Genomic DNA, 17,896 nt, shown 5'->3' with positions numbered 1-17,896 from the left:
AAAATTAGAAAGTTTAATTAAATACTTTTTTAGGTATCAACTAAACACCAATAAAATCTAAAATAAACCATATTAAAGCTATTATTTTATCCAGTAATAGAACAATAAAACTTAGTGTGAAAAGGAAACAATATTTAAATTATATTAAAAATAAAACATAAATAAACATAATTTTAGTCCTATATTTGGACAATGTATTGGGTCAACTTTATTTAAAGAATGTACATTATAAATCATAGTTAACATAAAATGTTGCAGTGTACAATTTGGAAAGTACATTTTTTGATTTCATTCAATGTAGTCAACTAATTAATAGGCTTTTATTTCTCCCTGTGCAGCGATGTGCGCGGGAACTAAAAAGCCACTCTTCGCCAGCTCCAGTTTCCTGCTCCCCGGCGATGTATCGAAGAACTTAAAGGATTGTTGCCCATGTTGTTGTAGCTATTTTATTGGGAAAACGTGCAACGCATTAGAAGAGCCAGCTCCACATTTTCCTCCTGCGCCACAAAGGCTCACTAAGTGGTCCATTCGACGATGGCGATGGCGTTGGGTAGCTCGAAAAGGCGTTCATTTGTATCCCATTTGGAATCCCAGCGAAGCTTCCATGGTACCGTTCGGAATTCGGAATTGGGAATTTTGATCCTGTGAAGAAAGGATTGCCAGCCTAAGTGCCCGGCAGCCTTTGGCTTTGGTTGAGGCTTTTAGCAGCGTTTTCTTACGGCGTTTCCCATTTGTCCTGCGAAGTGCATTTGTGTGTCTGCAAATGTGACGGCTTTTCTAGTGAGGTCCCTTCGCTCGCCCACCTGTGAAAAAGTTTCAAATCACGCAGAAATATCGAAACTAAGTGGATATGCTATAAGGACTTCTAAGCATTTATGGTTGGGCTAACACAAAAATAATAACGCCCCTCCTCCTTCTTTTTTAGTCCCATCACGGAGTGAAAAATAGCTGGACTAATAAATTCCCCGCTAGTAAATCTACACACAAAAAAAAGCACGTCGCCGTAAAATCGATAAGTCCAGGTAATTTTCTGGTTATTCCTACTCATATCGTTTTTACCTGAAATATTCATAAATTTACATTAAATAATATCATTTTGCCGAATTCTCTCTCTCGGAGATTCTCTAACTTCGAAAAAGAGCGCAAGAATCAATATGGCGAGCAAAATGACATGAGTGGAAGGGAGAAAGACTGATTCGAAATTCGAACTGACGTACTTCAAGCATGTTTTCTCGCTCGCACTAGTGTACGTTTTGGTCAGAAATACGATTTTTTACATTTCGAACATATCACATTTACCTGGCCCCATATCAAGTTAAAAATGATCTTAAAAAAGGTCAAATTGACCTACGATTCATATCGAGTTTTTTTTGGGTGTAGGCTCTAAGCTTTTTTTAAATATATAAAAAAAAATACACCGATAATTATCGGGGTCTAAGGGTTTTTATACGATTTTAGAAAAATATTATAAAATGTTGTTAAAATATTTATTTTACTTATCACTCTATAAAGATTTATAATTTTTGTGAAATGTCTACACAGTTCTTTAATTTACAATATATTTTTATAAATATTTAATTAAAATATTTATTAAAATACTATTATATTTTTTTACTTACTTTTTACTTTTCTTCTTTATTTAAGGTCTCTCTCACTACTTCTAAAACTATGTATTATAGTTTCTTTGCAACTAGAAAAACTTTAGATACCATTATTTTTTTAAAGAAAACAAAGGCAGGAATTGCCAAAGTAAACGTCTTTGCAATGTGGATAAGTCTTTTAAGCTGCTGTGGGTTGATTTCGGTAAGGGGAGTTGTAAGCCGCCCTGAACATCTCATTTGGCTAACTCCCGACGGGACGTATTTAGGTTAAACTCGTGTGGAACTCACTCACATAAATCATGCGTTTGATTAATTGTATGCCACTGACTTTTATCCTGTTCGACACTGCTGCAGCGTGGCTACAAAAAATTCAAAAGAAGATGAGGGAGAGCTGGCCTTTAAAACTTTTGGCATGCACTGAAAGAAATCAGGAAAATGTAACTTTTCTATAAACATCATCTTTTTATATATTTAGCTATTAAAGTTAATTAAATAACGTTTTTTATTTGTATCTAACAATAATTTTATCCAGGGCGCCACAAAAATGGCTATATTTTTGTAAATAATAAAAATTTTTATATTTTACACTAGGCTTGTATCTACTTTAGCTTTTTCCCTCCTAACATTTTACTAGAATTTTCAAAAGAAATAAAAATAAATATAGGACATTTCGATCGAAGTCTTGGATTTCAGCCACTATTAAAATAAAAGTTGCAAAATATGCTTCTACATCAGATTTTTAAAATTTTTTTTAAGAATTTGTTTCTTAGTAAGCTAGAAAACTTTAATGCTCTTTTTTCTATTCAATATGTTTATTTTTTTCTCAGTACATTGGTGCGGCAGAGGCCCCATGCTGGGCATTTCGCCCCGCCCCCTCGCCCTCCGCCAGGCAATTGTGTTGTGTAAACATTTTTTCAGCATTAACTGACATGTGTAAATCCCCCCAACACCACGCCACACAGAAAAAAAGCAGCTAGACGAAGGAAAATGCGGATGCTTTTCCTAAAGCCGATCCGATGGAGAGCGGAGCACCCACAACGAGCCAGTGACAAATAGGAAAAGGGGAGTGGGAGTGGAAAGGGAAGGGAGAGGGGGAGTGGGTGGATAGGGGATATGTGGGACTTGGGATAAGGGGGCTAAGAGACGGGGGTGTTTTAGCCGGACTGTCCAACGCCAGCGGCGCCATTTTTTATTTCTATTAAGATGAATTGTTAAAACAGTGACAGGCCCTGTGTCGGCGAAGCATTTTCATCCATTTTCTTGCTTTTCCCTTCCATTTCCACCAGAACGGGAGGCGGTACAATGGGTCTTGTCATCCGGTAAAGGCCAGATATTCGACCATCAGCATATGTACAGTGTATGGAGGTAAGTAAGTAAGTGTGTAACTACAAATATAAATATAAAAATGTCCTAACTAAAATGTCAAAATACGGAAAACCTCTCATATTTGAATATTTTGGGTAAATGCTTTTGTTTTTATCAAAAAATCTTAAAAATAAAATAGTTTTTCTCTATGAGTGTTCTGAATGTTGGACTTTATTTAACTTTATCCTTAAAAATACTATTACAAACTTATACAAAATTCACACATGCAGCTACTAAGTTGATTAAAAATCGAAAAGTATTTTCTTAGATACAAACTTAATCGGAGTCAAATAAAATATCTCAAAGAAATCTAAATACATTTTATTACTAAGTTCTTGATCATCAAATCTAAAAATATTTATAGGAATAAATAAATTATATAGAATTTTTAAAAGTTTAAACAGGAATATGTATTGAATTGCGACGGGCATTTTAAGAACGTTTCTTACATTTTATAAACTGTTGCAAAACGCACTCAAAGAGAACTTCAGTGTTCTCTTTTCAATGAGCGCTTTATCTTAGCTCAAGAGATTTTCAGAGCCGCTCAAGAGTTGCCTGCGCTCTTAAGTGGTTCAACAACAGCTGACGGCAACACATGATCGCCGGCAGCAGCTCAGCTGGCTAAAGAGCGAGAGAGAGAGCGAGGGCCACTCAAGAGAGAGTTCACGGCCAAGGAAAAGGAAAAGGAAAAGCTGCTACGCCGGCAGCGCAGCCGGTGCGGAAAATCGGTATAAAAGCAGCAGCACGCGAGCCGGCCGGATAGTAGCTTTGGAAAACTGTTTGGAAACTGCTCCGCTCCGCTCAGCTCAGCTCTCCAGTGTGTCCCGTTATCGAAGTTGTGCCGCTGCCCGCAGTCCAGTTTTTCATCTATTTTCCAAGCTCTCTCGCCGCGCTGCTCTCGCCACGCACCCACACAGGCAAAGTGGCCACCGCACAGCTGAGCGAGCGTTGAGAAGGACAGAGAGGCAGAGAGCCAGAAAAGGCAGGAGAGAAAGAACAGAGAGCAGAGAACTTAAAGCTCCGTTTTTTCAATGCGAAACCGCAGTCGAAAAAACTCGGCCGCCAAAAACACATCGGACCAAAAGCGAGAGCAGAAGTAGAACCAGAAAATCGGAAAACCAGAAAAACGGCCAGGCAAAAAGAACACTTCTACAACAGAAAAACAGAAAACGCAGCCATCAGCACTTGAAACTCCGCCATATGTAGCCAAGCCAAGCAAAAGCAAGATAAAAACGCCTAGGAAATCGAAATCGAAATCTCTGTCCAACCAACAACAACAAGAACGTCTTGAATTAAATCAAAACCATGTGCTGTGCTTAAATTTATTAAGAAACCCAGACAGAGCGAGATAGAAAACAAAAGGAAGCTAAACCAGAAGAGAGCGAGCGAGAGAGAGAGCTGAACGGGGCGGCAATTTGCGTTGATTTTTTAGCATGTATTGAATTGAAATGTTTAACTAGAATAACAAATTTAGTTGTTGATACTTTTCCAATTGTTTGTTAAAACGCTGTCGCTGGAAAATCGAACTCTCCACCCACACAAACCACAAAAACAAAAAACACCCAACACACGCGAAATAAAATCAAATTCTTGTGATTAAAGTGCATTTCTACAAGTACGTTAAATACAACTATCCACACTCACGCAATATACCCACATGCATACATATATATAACGCAACGAAAGTCGGTCGAGATCGAAAATCTATATAATAACGCATTCGGTGGCAGCAGCAGGCGGCAGACTTTAATTTGAAAATCCAACACTCAACCGGCTGAAAACACACAAAATAGCAGTTTCAACGGCGACTCTATGAAGATGGAAGTGCTCTCAGTACAAAATCACATTCAGGGAAAATTCGGTGTTAATAAAATTAAAGGTAAGTCAATGTAATAAATAAATTAATTAAGGGTGAGCAACAGTGAGTGTAATTAAAAAGGTTTTCGGAATTCTACATCTCGTAAGAAAAGTTTTCAAATTAAAAGATGTTGCGAAACATTTTGAATATTATTCATAAAAAAGCGATTGCAAAATTAGCAGCGTCAATATTTTTGTACTTTTGGAAATATTTGATAAAGTGGAATCAATTTTACATTTTGATACACAGTAACCCTTTTGTATTTGCCGAAAAAAGTTGTGTTTAAAGTTTAATGTGTTTAATCAGAGTAATAAAATTCATTTTAAAAACTGCTTTGTTTGTCGTGATCTCTTATAAATAGTTTTTTTCTTTTAAAGGAATAAATAGTTTTTTTTTAAAAAGGAATATTTAAAAATCGAAAATGAAGAAGTTCTATCAAAAGTTTCTAGAAAAACTTAAAAGTTTTAATCCACTTATCCCGAGAAAGGCAAATCTTTTTTTTCCCAAGTTTTCTTTGTGAGTTTCGGTTAGGGTTTCTTAAATTGCTTAATCAAAGAAAATTTCCGATTCCGAAGTATAAAAATCAAATGCAGCACAAGCTCAACAACAAAAATTATTACAAGTTTACAGTTCGGTGTTATTACGCTTGATTAATTTTAATGCCCTGCCACGCATTAAAACTAAATTTAAGGCCGCTGCTCACCTTGTGAACTTACAAAATCCACTCGGGTCGTTTCTTGCAAGAATTCTCAATTAAGGCACATTTCGGATATTTTAATGTGCCACGAACATTTTTATTTTTCATGTTTATGGCCCATTATTTTCTTCCTTTTTTTTGATTCAATTAATTTTATAGCGTACGGAAACATTTCATTTGATGTCTTTAGCAAATTTTCCAGAGATTTAAAATTCATTTATTCAAGTATTTCTTTAACCAATGGAAAATTTTGATAAATTCTTCTTTGATTTCGAATTGAATTGCCTAATGCTTCAAGTGTTTTTGGATTAAGTTTGATTTTTATTCACTACCAACAAATTAAAAGCAAACTGTTCAAAACGTTTGTAGTGAAACAGCACCAAATTTTCCTTCACCAAATCGACTGAATTTTTACAACCCGTAGAGGTCCGCTTGAGGGGTTGCAAAAATGTAAAATTTGCATTATGCATTTTGCACTCGGTTCCTGTCCGAAGCCAGGCCGGCATATCCTGTTCATGTGTCTGACGGGCGGATTATGCAACATCCTGTTAATCCTGTCACTTTAAACTTTGCACCACGGCACCAAGAAAGAGTTGAGTTGGGCAAATTAGACGGGGGGACGGCCGTCTGGGCAACAGGGAGGGATTCCATATGCATATAGCCATATAGCCACGTAGCACGTAAGCCAAAAACAGCAAAAAATGTAAAATCACCCAGAGGCGAACACAACACAACAAGCGGCGGTGGTAGCGACATGCAACAACATGTCGCCTCGCACACACACTCCCACAGATTTACCGTTACCCGGTTACCCGCAGTGCTGCCAATTTCAGCGGGAATCTGAGTTTTAATATCTATATTTCAGTTGAAATCAGTCAAATTAAGAACCTTTTTTGCCGCCGCAAATCGTGAATTTATCTTCTTTGAAATTATATGGCCCATGACTACACTTTTAGTTATTTTTTTAATTTAAGCCTGATGTTTAAGGTGCAAAATGCTAAATAAATATGGTTGTATATTTCCTTGTACGTCATTTTTTAAGAATTCAATACATTAAAAAGTGGCAAATTTATAAGAAATCTATAGTATAGAATCTACATATTTTCCAATCAAAAAATCTAATGGTCTGGAATGGACAGATTTGGCGTGAAAAAAGCTGAGGGGCGCATATTGGATACATTCCCACCTTGTTGTTGGCTTGCATCGCGCTCAAAGCTCTGCAGACCCCACCAAACCTCCGACTCTGTGCCACCCCCTTTCCCGCCCTTCCACGCCCCTGGCAACGTATGTATTTGCAGTCAATTTAATTTCATGACTGACTGAGCGCATGCAATTTTATTTTCGAAGGACATACGAACAAGCCAGCCTCACCAACACTCACACATGGTCATTATTCTTTCTCCATAAAGAATATATACAGCTGGGTTGAAAATGTTAGTAGCAATCTTTAGATTACACTCTGTTGATTTTTAAAAATATAAATATGCATGTACAATGTTCATATTTGAATACCTTATGTAACGTTATGTTATGTAAAAATTAAAAATTTAAAAGTTAGTTTACTAATTTTCTCGATTGAAAAACCTTCAATGAGGCTAAAACTTTGTAATTTCGAATAGGATATTCCCCTTTATATTTATTTACAAATGTATGGGGATGGCGAAAAAAAGGGTTATCAAGAAGTTGATTTAATATTTATCAACTCCATGTGTAGGTTTGTCGAATTTAGATTCGTAGCGGCTTCCAAAGATTTCCATTAGGGGGCCAAATGCGAATGACTTCCAAAATTGGTCGCAATGAATTATTTATAAACTACTCATTGATTCAAAAAAAAAAAAGAAAAAAACTAACATACGGACAAACATTTGTGTGTATCAACAATCATACGCAAACACATACGACGCACAGTTCATGGACTGTCTTACAACCAATTTAACTCGATTAGCGAGTTTTTATTGAAGATCCAAAATAGAATGGAACTGAGCAATAAACTATGATAACAGTAATTAAGTGGGAGATCTAAAAATAAAAGCAGCGAATTATCAATTCTTATACTGAGTTGAGTTACTGGAAACAACGCCTATGGGAAACTACAAACACAATACTTACATAACTAAATATTTTGGATTTTATAAAATTTAAATTTGGAAGTTTTAACCACAAACTTTAGATTAAGATAATAAAGATTCTGATTATGATGTGCATAGGTTTACCTCAGCCAATATACACTGTAAGAACATGATTGCCATTCCAAAGTGCACGAAAATTGAATTCCAAGGCCAAGCGACGTCACGCATTAAGAGAGCCAAGTAATAAGCCCGAAGCTCACCTATCGCCCACCCCTTCTCCACCCCCTACCCCCTATTTACTCGTCTGAGGTGAACAACAACAATAGAGAAACACAAGAGAAGAAGAACAGTCATGTTTGCGGTGTACCGTTAACTTGGATGGGCTGATGCTGCGTCGGTGCTTCTTCATTTCGCAGGTATTGTTCATGTGCATACGTATGTACATATGTATGTAAAATACATTCTTGTGTTGGCTGTTGTTGTTCTTGCTGATTTCGAATGCACAAAATACACAACCACAAATGCTCCTCGATTGCTGCGGCAAGTAGGAAAGAGATAGACTTAGTGGGTGGGTGGGAGAAAGCGAGGGGTGGAGATGTCTGTTCATCCTATTGAACCCATCTCTCTTTCAAACGCAAATATGTTGTACATATGTAAATATGTACGAATTTATGCCGACCAAAACACCACCCATAACACACCTTTATATTAATATAATATAATACTTAATACTTAAAAAAATTTTTTTTTAATTAGTTTCGAATAATATTTTAACAACTTTTGAGGTATTGAAACGGATTTTTAAAATCGTAACAGAGCCAATTAAAATCGAGGTGCTACAGAAATATCTTGAGGAGAAATTATGAGATAGGTGCGATATATAGAATTTTTTATTGGTTCGTAAAGATAACAAGATTTTATTCATTTATGGGTAGAGTTTTTTTTACGGCTACTAATTTGTTCGCAGCTGTGGCTGAGTGTACATCCAAACATACAGTGTACACATTTGTTTGTGTGCTTTGTAATTAAGTGTGGTCGTTTTCTGTTTTTTTTTTGTTTTTTATTTGGTTCTTTTTGGCTTTCGCTTTTTTGACTTTGCTCAAACCCTTTTGTGGAGACAACGGCACTTGACAAAATCCAATAACACAAACGCAGTGCGAGAGAGACGGGGCTATGGTGGGGCTGGGGGCGAGGAAGAGAGACGCACACATGTGGACACATGCAGAGCCGCAAACATGTGCCGTTAATTTCTTAATTACGCGGGTGTGCCAAGGAGCCAGAGGGAGACGGAAGACGAGGGAATGAAAGAGCATTTCAGATGCAGGGGATGGGGCCGAGAGAGAGAGAGGGAGAGGCACATGCAAAGCTAACGAGAGCAAATTGTCCATTCAGCAACGTTGCAATGATTATACAGTGGGCGGCATGGGAAGAAAAAGGGGAGGGAGGAATGCGCTGCCCCCCTCTTTAAAGAGTTTCCGCGCTAATTACAAGACGCTGTCGAGACAAGCCAAGTAGTTAATTTGTACTCGCTGCACTTGCACTCACACATTGTGCACACACAGTCTCAGGATAGGAGTATGAACCTGTTGTCGGAGAAAAATCATCAAGAAAACAACAAAAAAAACATTCGAAAATTTGAGCCCGTGTTATTTGAACAAAGAATTTTTTCATGTACGGAAACAACAAAATAATATCAATCTATCAATATTTATGTCATGAAAAAACTTCCAAGAATAAAGCTGAAACTCTGCATCTAAGGAAGCAAGTGAATATCCAAGAGAAAAGTAAATTATTATTATATTAATACATGACTTTGAGCTTCAAAACGATATTATAGGTGTTTTGGAAAAGCTAGCACTAACACTGCAGTTCCAATAAAATGAAACCATTTCTAAATATTTATTGAAAAATAAATTTCTGAGTAAAAAGAATATTAAAAGTAAAAATTATAATAAAAACATAATCTCTAAACAGTCTCTGTTTTTGAAGAAGTCGACCCACTGTACCATTTAATTCCCAGCTCACTGGAGTTGAGTTTTCGAGAGGAGTTGAGCTCCGCTTTTTATCGTCTGGTCGGTCGGGTAATAAAGTAACAGCAAAAGAATTAAAAGCAAGTGGTGGAGAGGAAGGAGTGCGAGGGGGGTGAAACGAAGGGGGCGGGGCACAAACTGCTGACTTGGGACACAGAGAGGGAGAAAAAGAGAGGCAGAGAAAAAGAGAGAGAGTGAGCGTCAGCTGGAAACGGGAAACGGCTGATTTTCCAGCTGTTGTTGCCAGGTGATTTCCCCCGCCCCCGCACCGACCCCCTCCGCTCCTTGGAAGCGGAGTCTGCGCACAGCACTCTTTCCGGTTCCATCGAGTGGAACGCGAGTGTGGATCCCGAGTCTCAGACATCAGCTGATTTTTTTCGCTTCCATTCTCAACATGGAACTCTTTGCCGGTCGATGTGCCGTCCAAAACTACAGTTGAACTTCCGTAACTCGAACTTTTCCCGGCCGGATTTCGAATAAGTTGAAGAGCACATCGATCTGTTCGAAAACAGGTAGTCAGGTACTTATCAGAATTTTAGGGGCTTCCCAATTTTTTTTTGAGAAAATATTTTTTAATATTGAAAAAAAATTTTTTGACAACGTAGTACAAAATTAAGCTAGTAAACTAAAAAAAATTTTTTTTTTAAATTTTTATAAACGTCGTACGTAAAAATCAAGAAATAATATAAAAAAAATTTAATTTAATTTTATATTTCAAATATCCTAAATTATCTTAACTAACAAATATTTTATTATATTTTTTTTAGACTGGCAAGCTGCGACGGAGGAGGAGGACGAGCTGACCGCGGGCGTGAACGGGAACTCAGCCGCCGGCGAGGGCGATCTGGACGTCGACGTGGTCGATGGCCATCCGGCCTCCGTGCTGCACATGCGACAGCACCAGGCGCTCAACACCCGGCCACCTGCCACGCCCCCATCGGCAGGGGGCGGTGGTCCGTTGGCGGTCGTCGGAGGATCTGGCGGAATGACCACTCCCAAACAGGTCACATCGCCGGTGGCAGCGGCCAGTTTCGAAGTGCCCGTTAGCGGAGGCAGTGCAGCCGCCTATCACCACGCCTACATGACCAACGTGCTGGCCAGTACCGCCCAGCAGCACCACCACCCACTGCCCGCCTCGCCGCTGCAGTCGACGGCCGGCGCTCGCTTTGGGGCCGCCGACAATCTGGACGATGTGAGCGCCAGCGCGGTACGGGAGCTGTCGCAGCAGCTGCAGGCCCAGCTGCGGGACGCCAAGCGACGCCACCTGGCCTGCACCGAGGTCACGCTGCCCAACGACCTCACGCAGCGGATCGCCGCCGAGATCATCCGGATGTCGGAGCGGGAACCGTGTGGCGAACGGGCCTGCACACTCTTCATCGAGTTTGAGAGCGAGCCGAATAACGTGAGGTGAGTTGTGAAATTAATTACCCGTATTCTGGAATATATAATAACTAATATATATTCGATTTCCCCTTGCAGACGCATTGCATCCTTCAAGGTGGACCCGGACACCGTGTCGATATTCGAGTTGTACTTGACATTGAGGCAGGACAAGAGCGGCTGGACCTCCCTGCTGCCGCAGTTTATAAAGTAAGAGGCTGCACAAAGAAATCGGTTTAACTGCATACTAAATGTCGCTTCGATCTCCTCCAGAAACCTCACCCGTAGCAATACCATCAACATCAGTCCCGACTTCACGCTGACCAAGAACAAGCTCTACTCATCCGAGTGAGTCGCTCGACGGAGGAATCAGGATCAGAGTCAGAATCGCTGGGCTGCTCAAAACTCAATCCCTCCGAACAACAACAGTAACAGCAGAAAGCAGCAGAAAGAACAGCAGCAATCGCAATCGCATCGCAATAGCAACATCTATCGGTCGTGTCCCTTCGTCGCGATTATATAGATTCATGATCTTCATTATGGAATACAGAGAGATGATGTTTAACCGTAGAGGCAAACTTTTGGACCACAAACTATCAACTTACTCCTGCAAATAACAAATCAACTCAACGCTAAAGCAAAAAACAATTATTTTGGAACCTAAGCTCTAAAACAAAACCAAAAAAACCAAAACGAAAACAAAAACAAATCAACTGCAGTTGCAGGCAACTCAAAACTCTTATTGGACTGACTTTTTGGCTTAAACAAAAAAGGTACTTTTTGAAAAACGAAAAAAAATCGCAAAAAAAAGAAGTATTGAAAATGAAGCGAGTGAGGAGAACCAAAACCATAAGGAATATTCAAAATATTGTAAAACATTAAGGCAGACAAGCAGAAGAAAACTTCACTCAGTGAGCGGTTGTCGGTGATCCGTTTTAAATTGAACACAAAAAGCAAAACCCCCGGATGGAAGCGTAGAGTATTAACCCAATTTGTATGTATGGATGTGTGTACACCACCACCTTGTATCATCCTCATAATCCAGGAATCAAATGTAGCTTGTATATTATGTATAACTGCAGTGCATAATGTATAGAGCATGTTTTTTGTCACGATTCAATTAGGCTATTACTTCTAATTGCATGCATACATACATACATCTATATACCGTATTGAGAAAAGAGAATCCAACAAAATTCTATATATATGAAAGCAAACAATAAGAATCGGAATCGATCAACCGAAGCAGAAAGAGGAAAGTTAATAATAACAAATATAAAAACAAAGTTGATGTGATATTATATAATAATTATGAATATTGATAAACGCATACACACTCACGAATACACTCACATACATAAAGAAATCAAATGCCGAAAATTTGGAATGGATTGGAAATTATTTCGAAATTTTTTTTGATCCCGACCCTTGTCAAGTCGGTGCCCAGTTATCTTACAAAAACAAAATTAATGTTAGTAAAATAGATTCAACAAATTCTCAAAATATTTCCACCTGTTTATGATTAAGCTCTGTATTATTATTTTAATTGATTATTATTATTTTCTTGTTTTTGTGCAGAGTTCCAAACTTTGCGAGGAAAGTGTAGCCAAGTGGCTGAATATACAATATACATTTATAGATATATATGAAAAATATTTCTAATATTTGATGTGTTTCTAATGTAAGATTTTAATATTAAACAAGCAAAAACCGAAATCAACAAACAAACTAAACTAAAATCCAGCAGAAGATTTCATTCAATGTGCGTAGCTGTGTGTTTATCTGTAGTTTAGTTAACAAAAAACAAATGCAAACAAACATCCAACAATAAGAACACGATATGACAAACAAACAAAATTGATAGGAAAGAAACGATGATATCGCCAGAAAACGGTTGAAATATTTAACTTATGGATACATTTTGGCTAGTTAGTTGGCAAACAAATTGTTTTGATTAACGAATGCAGTGAAATTATTTATAAAAAAGGAAAAAATTTATGAAAAAAATGGGTAACTATTGTGAAGAGGCAGAAGCAAAAAACTTTCGGAAAATATAAAGTCATCTGTGTTAATAAATTTTAAAATAATTTTTAGCGTAGAATAACAAAAACAAGAAGTGAAATCGTAAAGGCAAAGCAAAATTCATTAAATCTGTTGTAAATGACAGACGTCTTAAAACTCTCACATAAGCCACAACAAAAAAAATTAAACAGATCCCAAGTATTTGACAGGTTAATTGTAGATTTACTCGTGCATAACACACACCCACAAACAAACACACGCAATGGCAAACAAGAATTTATTTATAAAACCAAGAAATACAAAAACATTTGCAATAATTTAATTAAACTAACAAACAACTTTTTTCCATCAATAATCAATCCCACAAAGATCTCGACTAATAAGATGAAGAACTCATTATACGATTAAGAACAGAGCAAAGGGAAAATTACACAAGAAGAAATACAATTTAGGTATTTAAAACTTGCTTTAAACTTATTTAGGTTAACCCAGGTGTAAAATGCCAAGAGCCCCCTAATGCATAATAAATGTTTTAGCCATCTCAAACTCAAGTATCGACGTTTTCAGCTCCATTCGATCATTAAACACAATCACACACATAAGGATATGCATATACTAAAGATATGTAGTGTATGTAAATAGGGCCACCGTAGCAGCAATAAATGAGAAGAAATTAAAAGATATATATACTGTATTAACTAATTAAATGTGAACATAAACGAAGCAAGTGAAGAAATAGAACCATGAATGTGATCTATTTAATAATAATCTTAAATAAAATTAAATTTGCAGAAAGCAAGAAAGAAATATTGCGATAATTTCCTTTTGTTCAATTTAAATTCTTAACCAAGTAGTCGTAGAACATTTTAATTTGTAGAACTTTCAATATCATTTGCCGAATTTGTTTCCAAATTGATTGGTTAACTTTTTTGTTCACAATGTTGCCAGGCTTTGTAAGATTGTAGGATTCGCAACGCTTTCTATGTGGTTTTTCTTGAGCTTTTTTTTTAAATCAGCTATCGGATATTGTATTTTGAAGTAGAGAAACTATCTCCAGTTTTCGGAGGATTTTTTTGTTACGTTTTCCATGGATAAGTGTAAACTGTAAGATACAAAGAAAGAAATGAATCTTAGATCTGTCCAGTGCTCCTCAAAGTATTTTGTAAACAATAATGATAAACCAAAAAGGAAAACAAAAGCGAAAGCAAAAATCGTGACAAGTATCAAGCCCATAAGCAAGTGGATATAAATATGTATTTATGCAAGGGTTATGCGAAAAGTTCTATAAATGGATGTAAAATAGATGGATATATCTATATATATTGTAGAATTTTTACACATTCTATTACAGACTACAAAGTTACCGACTAAGGCAAACATTACGATTACTACTACGGCAGAACTAATGTATATTTTCAATGTATGTGTGTGTGTTGTTTAAGGGAACCAATTAATGCATTCAAGAATCAAATTACAAATCAATTAAACGAACGCCTCAAGTGAAATCGAAAGCAAATAACTATCCGTAACACTAGAGACCCCCTATCCTTTCAAAACTAGACCGCACCCGAATCAATATTTAAATTAAAACTGCATTCCAATTGCGACCGAAATCAGTATGGCATCTTTGATTATCGATAGGAAGTTAAATTCAAACGATTATCCCACCATATGCGATCTGAGCCAGATTTCATTATTATTTTCTCGTTAAGTTCAAGATTCAGAATCTGCTTTCATTGGCGGCTACGCTCAATCAGTTAGGAAAACTCTTAGAGTCCCAATCCCTCCCCGAATTTTGTCAGTTCAAATCTGCGCTTGTTTCTTTTACGACTAAAATAATAATAAAGGGAAAGTAACATGTTCTCAAATACCGTTGATAAGAATCTGTGTTGTACACCATATAGTTATGTGACGAAGTAACGTTTAACAATTTCCATTATATATGTGGCAATAGGTCTTTAACGAATAAACAGAGTCTCAAGCGACAGCTGAAACGAGAGAATGCGAGGGAAAATAAAATATATATTATATATGTATACCATATACTACCTATATGATTATGAGTGTATGTAATGAAGAAAACAAATGAAAATAAAACAAATTTAAATTTTAGTAGCGCTTAACAAATTCTAGCAATTTAACAAATTTTAATTAATCAAATAAAACAAACAAATGCAAAAATTGCAATTTAATTTTTTTCTCTGTGTAAAAGTTGATTAAAAAATAAAAAAAAGAACAAAAAAACAATAAATTTTTTAAATGTGAAAAAATGCGAAATGGTTTTCTTTATTTAATGTATTTTTTCTTTTTCAGCTGTAAAGAACTCAGTTCGAAATTGTTGCATACTTTTCAGGAAATTTTAAAGAAAATCCACCAAAATAATAATTATATTTGTATTAAAGAAACAGAACACATTATCTTGTAGGAAACGCTATGTATAACTTATTTTGAGTTATAATTTTTTTTTGTTGTAGCCAATTTTTATTTGAACTACTGACTGATATTGTGTGGTTTTCACTATTATTGTTATATTTACTTGGCTAATATTTGATTATTGACAATTCTACAAAATCCCTTATGTTGATAGACTCGCTTTAAACCTTTTGGCAAGTGTACAAATAAAGTAAGGCGGAACTTTGGGTATTGCTATAAAAGTGGTTGACTAGGTTTCAAGTAATCACATCATCCAATTGTTCGAGCTCAGCAGTTCCAAAAGATCACCGTATTATTCAAGATGAAATTCCTTTTCGTGGTTGCCCTTATCGCGCTGGCCATTCAGTTGGCCCATTCGGCATCTGGCACAACAACAACTACAACGGCTGCTACGACTACAACAACGACAACCACTGCGGCATCAACCACCACAACAACCGCCTCTTCCACCCACAAGAAGCTCTGTTGGAGGGGCAACAACTGGTGCCACACCCGCATCCCCAAGAAGAAGTGCAAGAACCCGAAGAGGTGCCACAAGACCGTTGTGATCGTTACCCACAAGCGCGGATGAAAATGCAAAGATGTGAAGATGCTATCCCTGGAAAAACTAATAATAGCACAATTATTGGTTTTTAATTATTCAAAATAAAATAAATTTGTATAAAACATAACTCATTGTTTTCCCTAAAGGTAGTAGAGCTTCCACAACTCGAACTTCCTTACCTCGAGTTCTAACATGATTCACTAAGCATAGGGAAAACTATTATAACCTCATTAACCTTATGATGGGGGATCTTGTTATGGAATTTCAGCCCAATTATGGTTATGCGTAATATAATTATATGGTTTGTAAACTTTCAAATGTGTTGGTGATTTGGTGAGCTAAAAGAAATGTAGGTCCCACGAAATAAAGTATTGTGGTCAAACTTTAAAAACTACTTTTTCAATATGAAACTGCTCCAGATAAAACAAAATATACCCAAGATAATACCCTTCACTCAGCTAAAGGGAGTGCGGGGGAGATGGATATATAACCTTTTTTTGATTGTGTATAACTTTTTAATGAATGGTCCGATTTGAAAAATGTCTTCTACATTTCGATAGGTATAAATATACACAACAAAATTGCCTTTATACTTCCCGAAAATCCTTGAAGGTGTAGGCGCCAGACGTTAGTGGGCGATTGTGGGCGTTAGAGGGGGCGTGGCGCTCGGCTGAAATAAACTTGCGCTGCTTGGAAGCCCAAGAACCTTTTAGCTTTTGTAGTTTCTGAGATCTCAGCGTTCACACGGACGGACAGACGGACGGACAGACTGACATGGTTAGATCGACTCGGCTAGTGACCTTGATCAGGAATATATATACTTTATGGGGTCGAAAACCCCTCCTTCTATCTGTTACATACTTTTGCAGGAATACAATATACCCTTTTACTCTACGAGTAACGGGTATAATTATCTGCTTCAACAAGACCAACACTGCGCATACGTAATTTTTTTACACATGACAATGCGAATTTTACATTCGTTTCAAAGTATGTAATGAAACGTATTCCCGGTCACGATCACTAGAAAGTAGTTAGTTTTTTGTTAGTAATTAAAACTAATAATAACTTCTTCAAATCGGACAATTAATTGCTTCCTAAAACGTGCGCATGGACACGCCACAAAAAAAGAATTTCCCGTTATTTAACCAACGGGATATACAAAATAAAATTGTTAATCGGATATTTGTTTAATTTTAAGCTTATAGTCGCATTAACGCCAATATATTTTGGTAAAGTGAGCCATTTTTTGAACAGCTGTTTTTCCATGTCATTAGGGCATGTAAGATTGTAAATATTTAAAATTGCGTAGTATTTGTACGAATTCGATAGGCTTATCGGATGCAAAGAACTACAGTACACAATTATTATTTGGCAAATACAGACATTAACACCTAACGAGGAAAAGATATGAAACGGAATACTCTTATATAAGAGTATGTTTTCGCTTTGGTAGGCATAACATTCGACATTACTGTTTCCATACGGATTTGTCTTGTTTTCTTTTCGGGCTTATAAGCAGTTTACAAGAACCCAGGATTATTTAAGATGAAGTTCCTCTTTGTGGTTGCTCTGATCGCCTTGGCCATTCAGTTGGCCTGTTCTGCAACTGGCACAACTTCAACTACAACGGCTGCTACGACTACAACAACGACAACCACTGCGGCATCAACCACCTCAACAACCGCCTCTTCCACCCACAAGAAGCTCTGTTGGAGGGGCAACAACTGGTGCCACACCCGCATCCCCAAGAAGAAGTGCAAGAACCCAAAGAGGTGCCACAAGACCGTTGTGATCGTGACCCACAGAAAGAATTAACGAAATGATATATCTCAGAATAAATATTTTTAAATAAGTGCGAAATATTTCGGTTGGTGTTTCATTTAGCCCCGGTTAA

The 17,896-nt window shown here is 37.1% G+C and overlaps 3 protein-coding genes across 4 annotated transcripts in view; all 3 read left to right on the top strand.

Annotated features, from left to right (window-relative positions):
• Nucleotides 1-15,292, top strand: part of chrb (charybde) — a 48,752-nt gene extending 33,460 nt beyond the window's left edge. Inside the window, exons 1-4 of one of the 2 annotated variants that reach the window (XM_017144121.3) lie at nt 3,743-4,845; nt 10,388-11,027; nt 11,100-11,210; nt 11,274-15,292. In XM_017144121.3, coding sequence (XP_016999610.2) covers nt 4,779-4,845; nt 10,388-11,027; nt 11,100-11,210; nt 11,274-11,352 — 897 coding nt within the window. In that variant the 5' untranslated portion in view covers nt 3,743-4,778 and the 3' untranslated portion in view covers nt 11,353-15,292. Of the gene's footprint in view, nt 1-3,742; nt 4,846-10,387; nt 11,028-11,099; nt 11,211-11,273 lie in introns of those variants that run through there. The other variant, XM_070214770.1, reaches the window with a different exon arrangement.
• A 390-nt stretch (nt 15,293-15,682) lies between these two features.
• On the top strand, nt 15,683-16,126 carry LOC123003431 (uncharacterized). Its single transcript, XM_044395969.2, has one exon. The coding sequence runs from the start codon at nt 15,757-15,759 to the stop codon at nt 16,024-16,026; it is 270 nt and encodes an 89-aa protein (XP_044251904.1). The 5' UTR covers nt 15,683-15,756; the 3' UTR covers nt 16,027-16,126.
• A 1,332-nt stretch (nt 16,127-17,458) lies between these two features.
• Nucleotides 17,459-17,856, top strand: LOC123003440 (protein new-glue 3-like). Its single transcript, XM_044395996.2, has one exon. The coding sequence runs from the start codon at nt 17,548-17,550 to the stop codon at nt 17,815-17,817; it is 270 nt and encodes an 89-aa protein (XP_044251931.1). The 5' UTR covers nt 17,459-17,547; the 3' UTR covers nt 17,818-17,856.
• Nucleotides 17,857-17,896: the final 40 nt, after the last annotated feature.

Source organism: Drosophila takahashii, chromosome 3L (genome assembly GCF_030179915.1).
Source record: "Drosophila takahashii strain IR98-3 E-12201 chromosome 3L, DtakHiC1v2, whole genome shotgun sequence".
NCBI lineage: Eukaryota > Metazoa > Arthropoda > Insecta > Diptera > Drosophilidae > Drosophila > Drosophila takahashii.
Note: the sequence above shows the minus strand (reverse complement) of the source record. Positions and strands in the feature narration are given on the sequence as shown.

What these genes read in the sequence shown, in the direction of transcription:
- LOC123003440 (XM_044395996.2), top strand. Translation starts at nt 17,548, where the DNA reads ATGAAGTTCCTCTTTGTGGTTGCTCTGATCGCCTTGGCCATTCAGTTG.
- LOC123003431 (XM_044395969.2), top strand. Translation starts at nt 15,757, where the DNA reads ATGAAATTCCTTTTCGTGGTTGCCCTTATCGCGCTGGCCATTCAGTTG.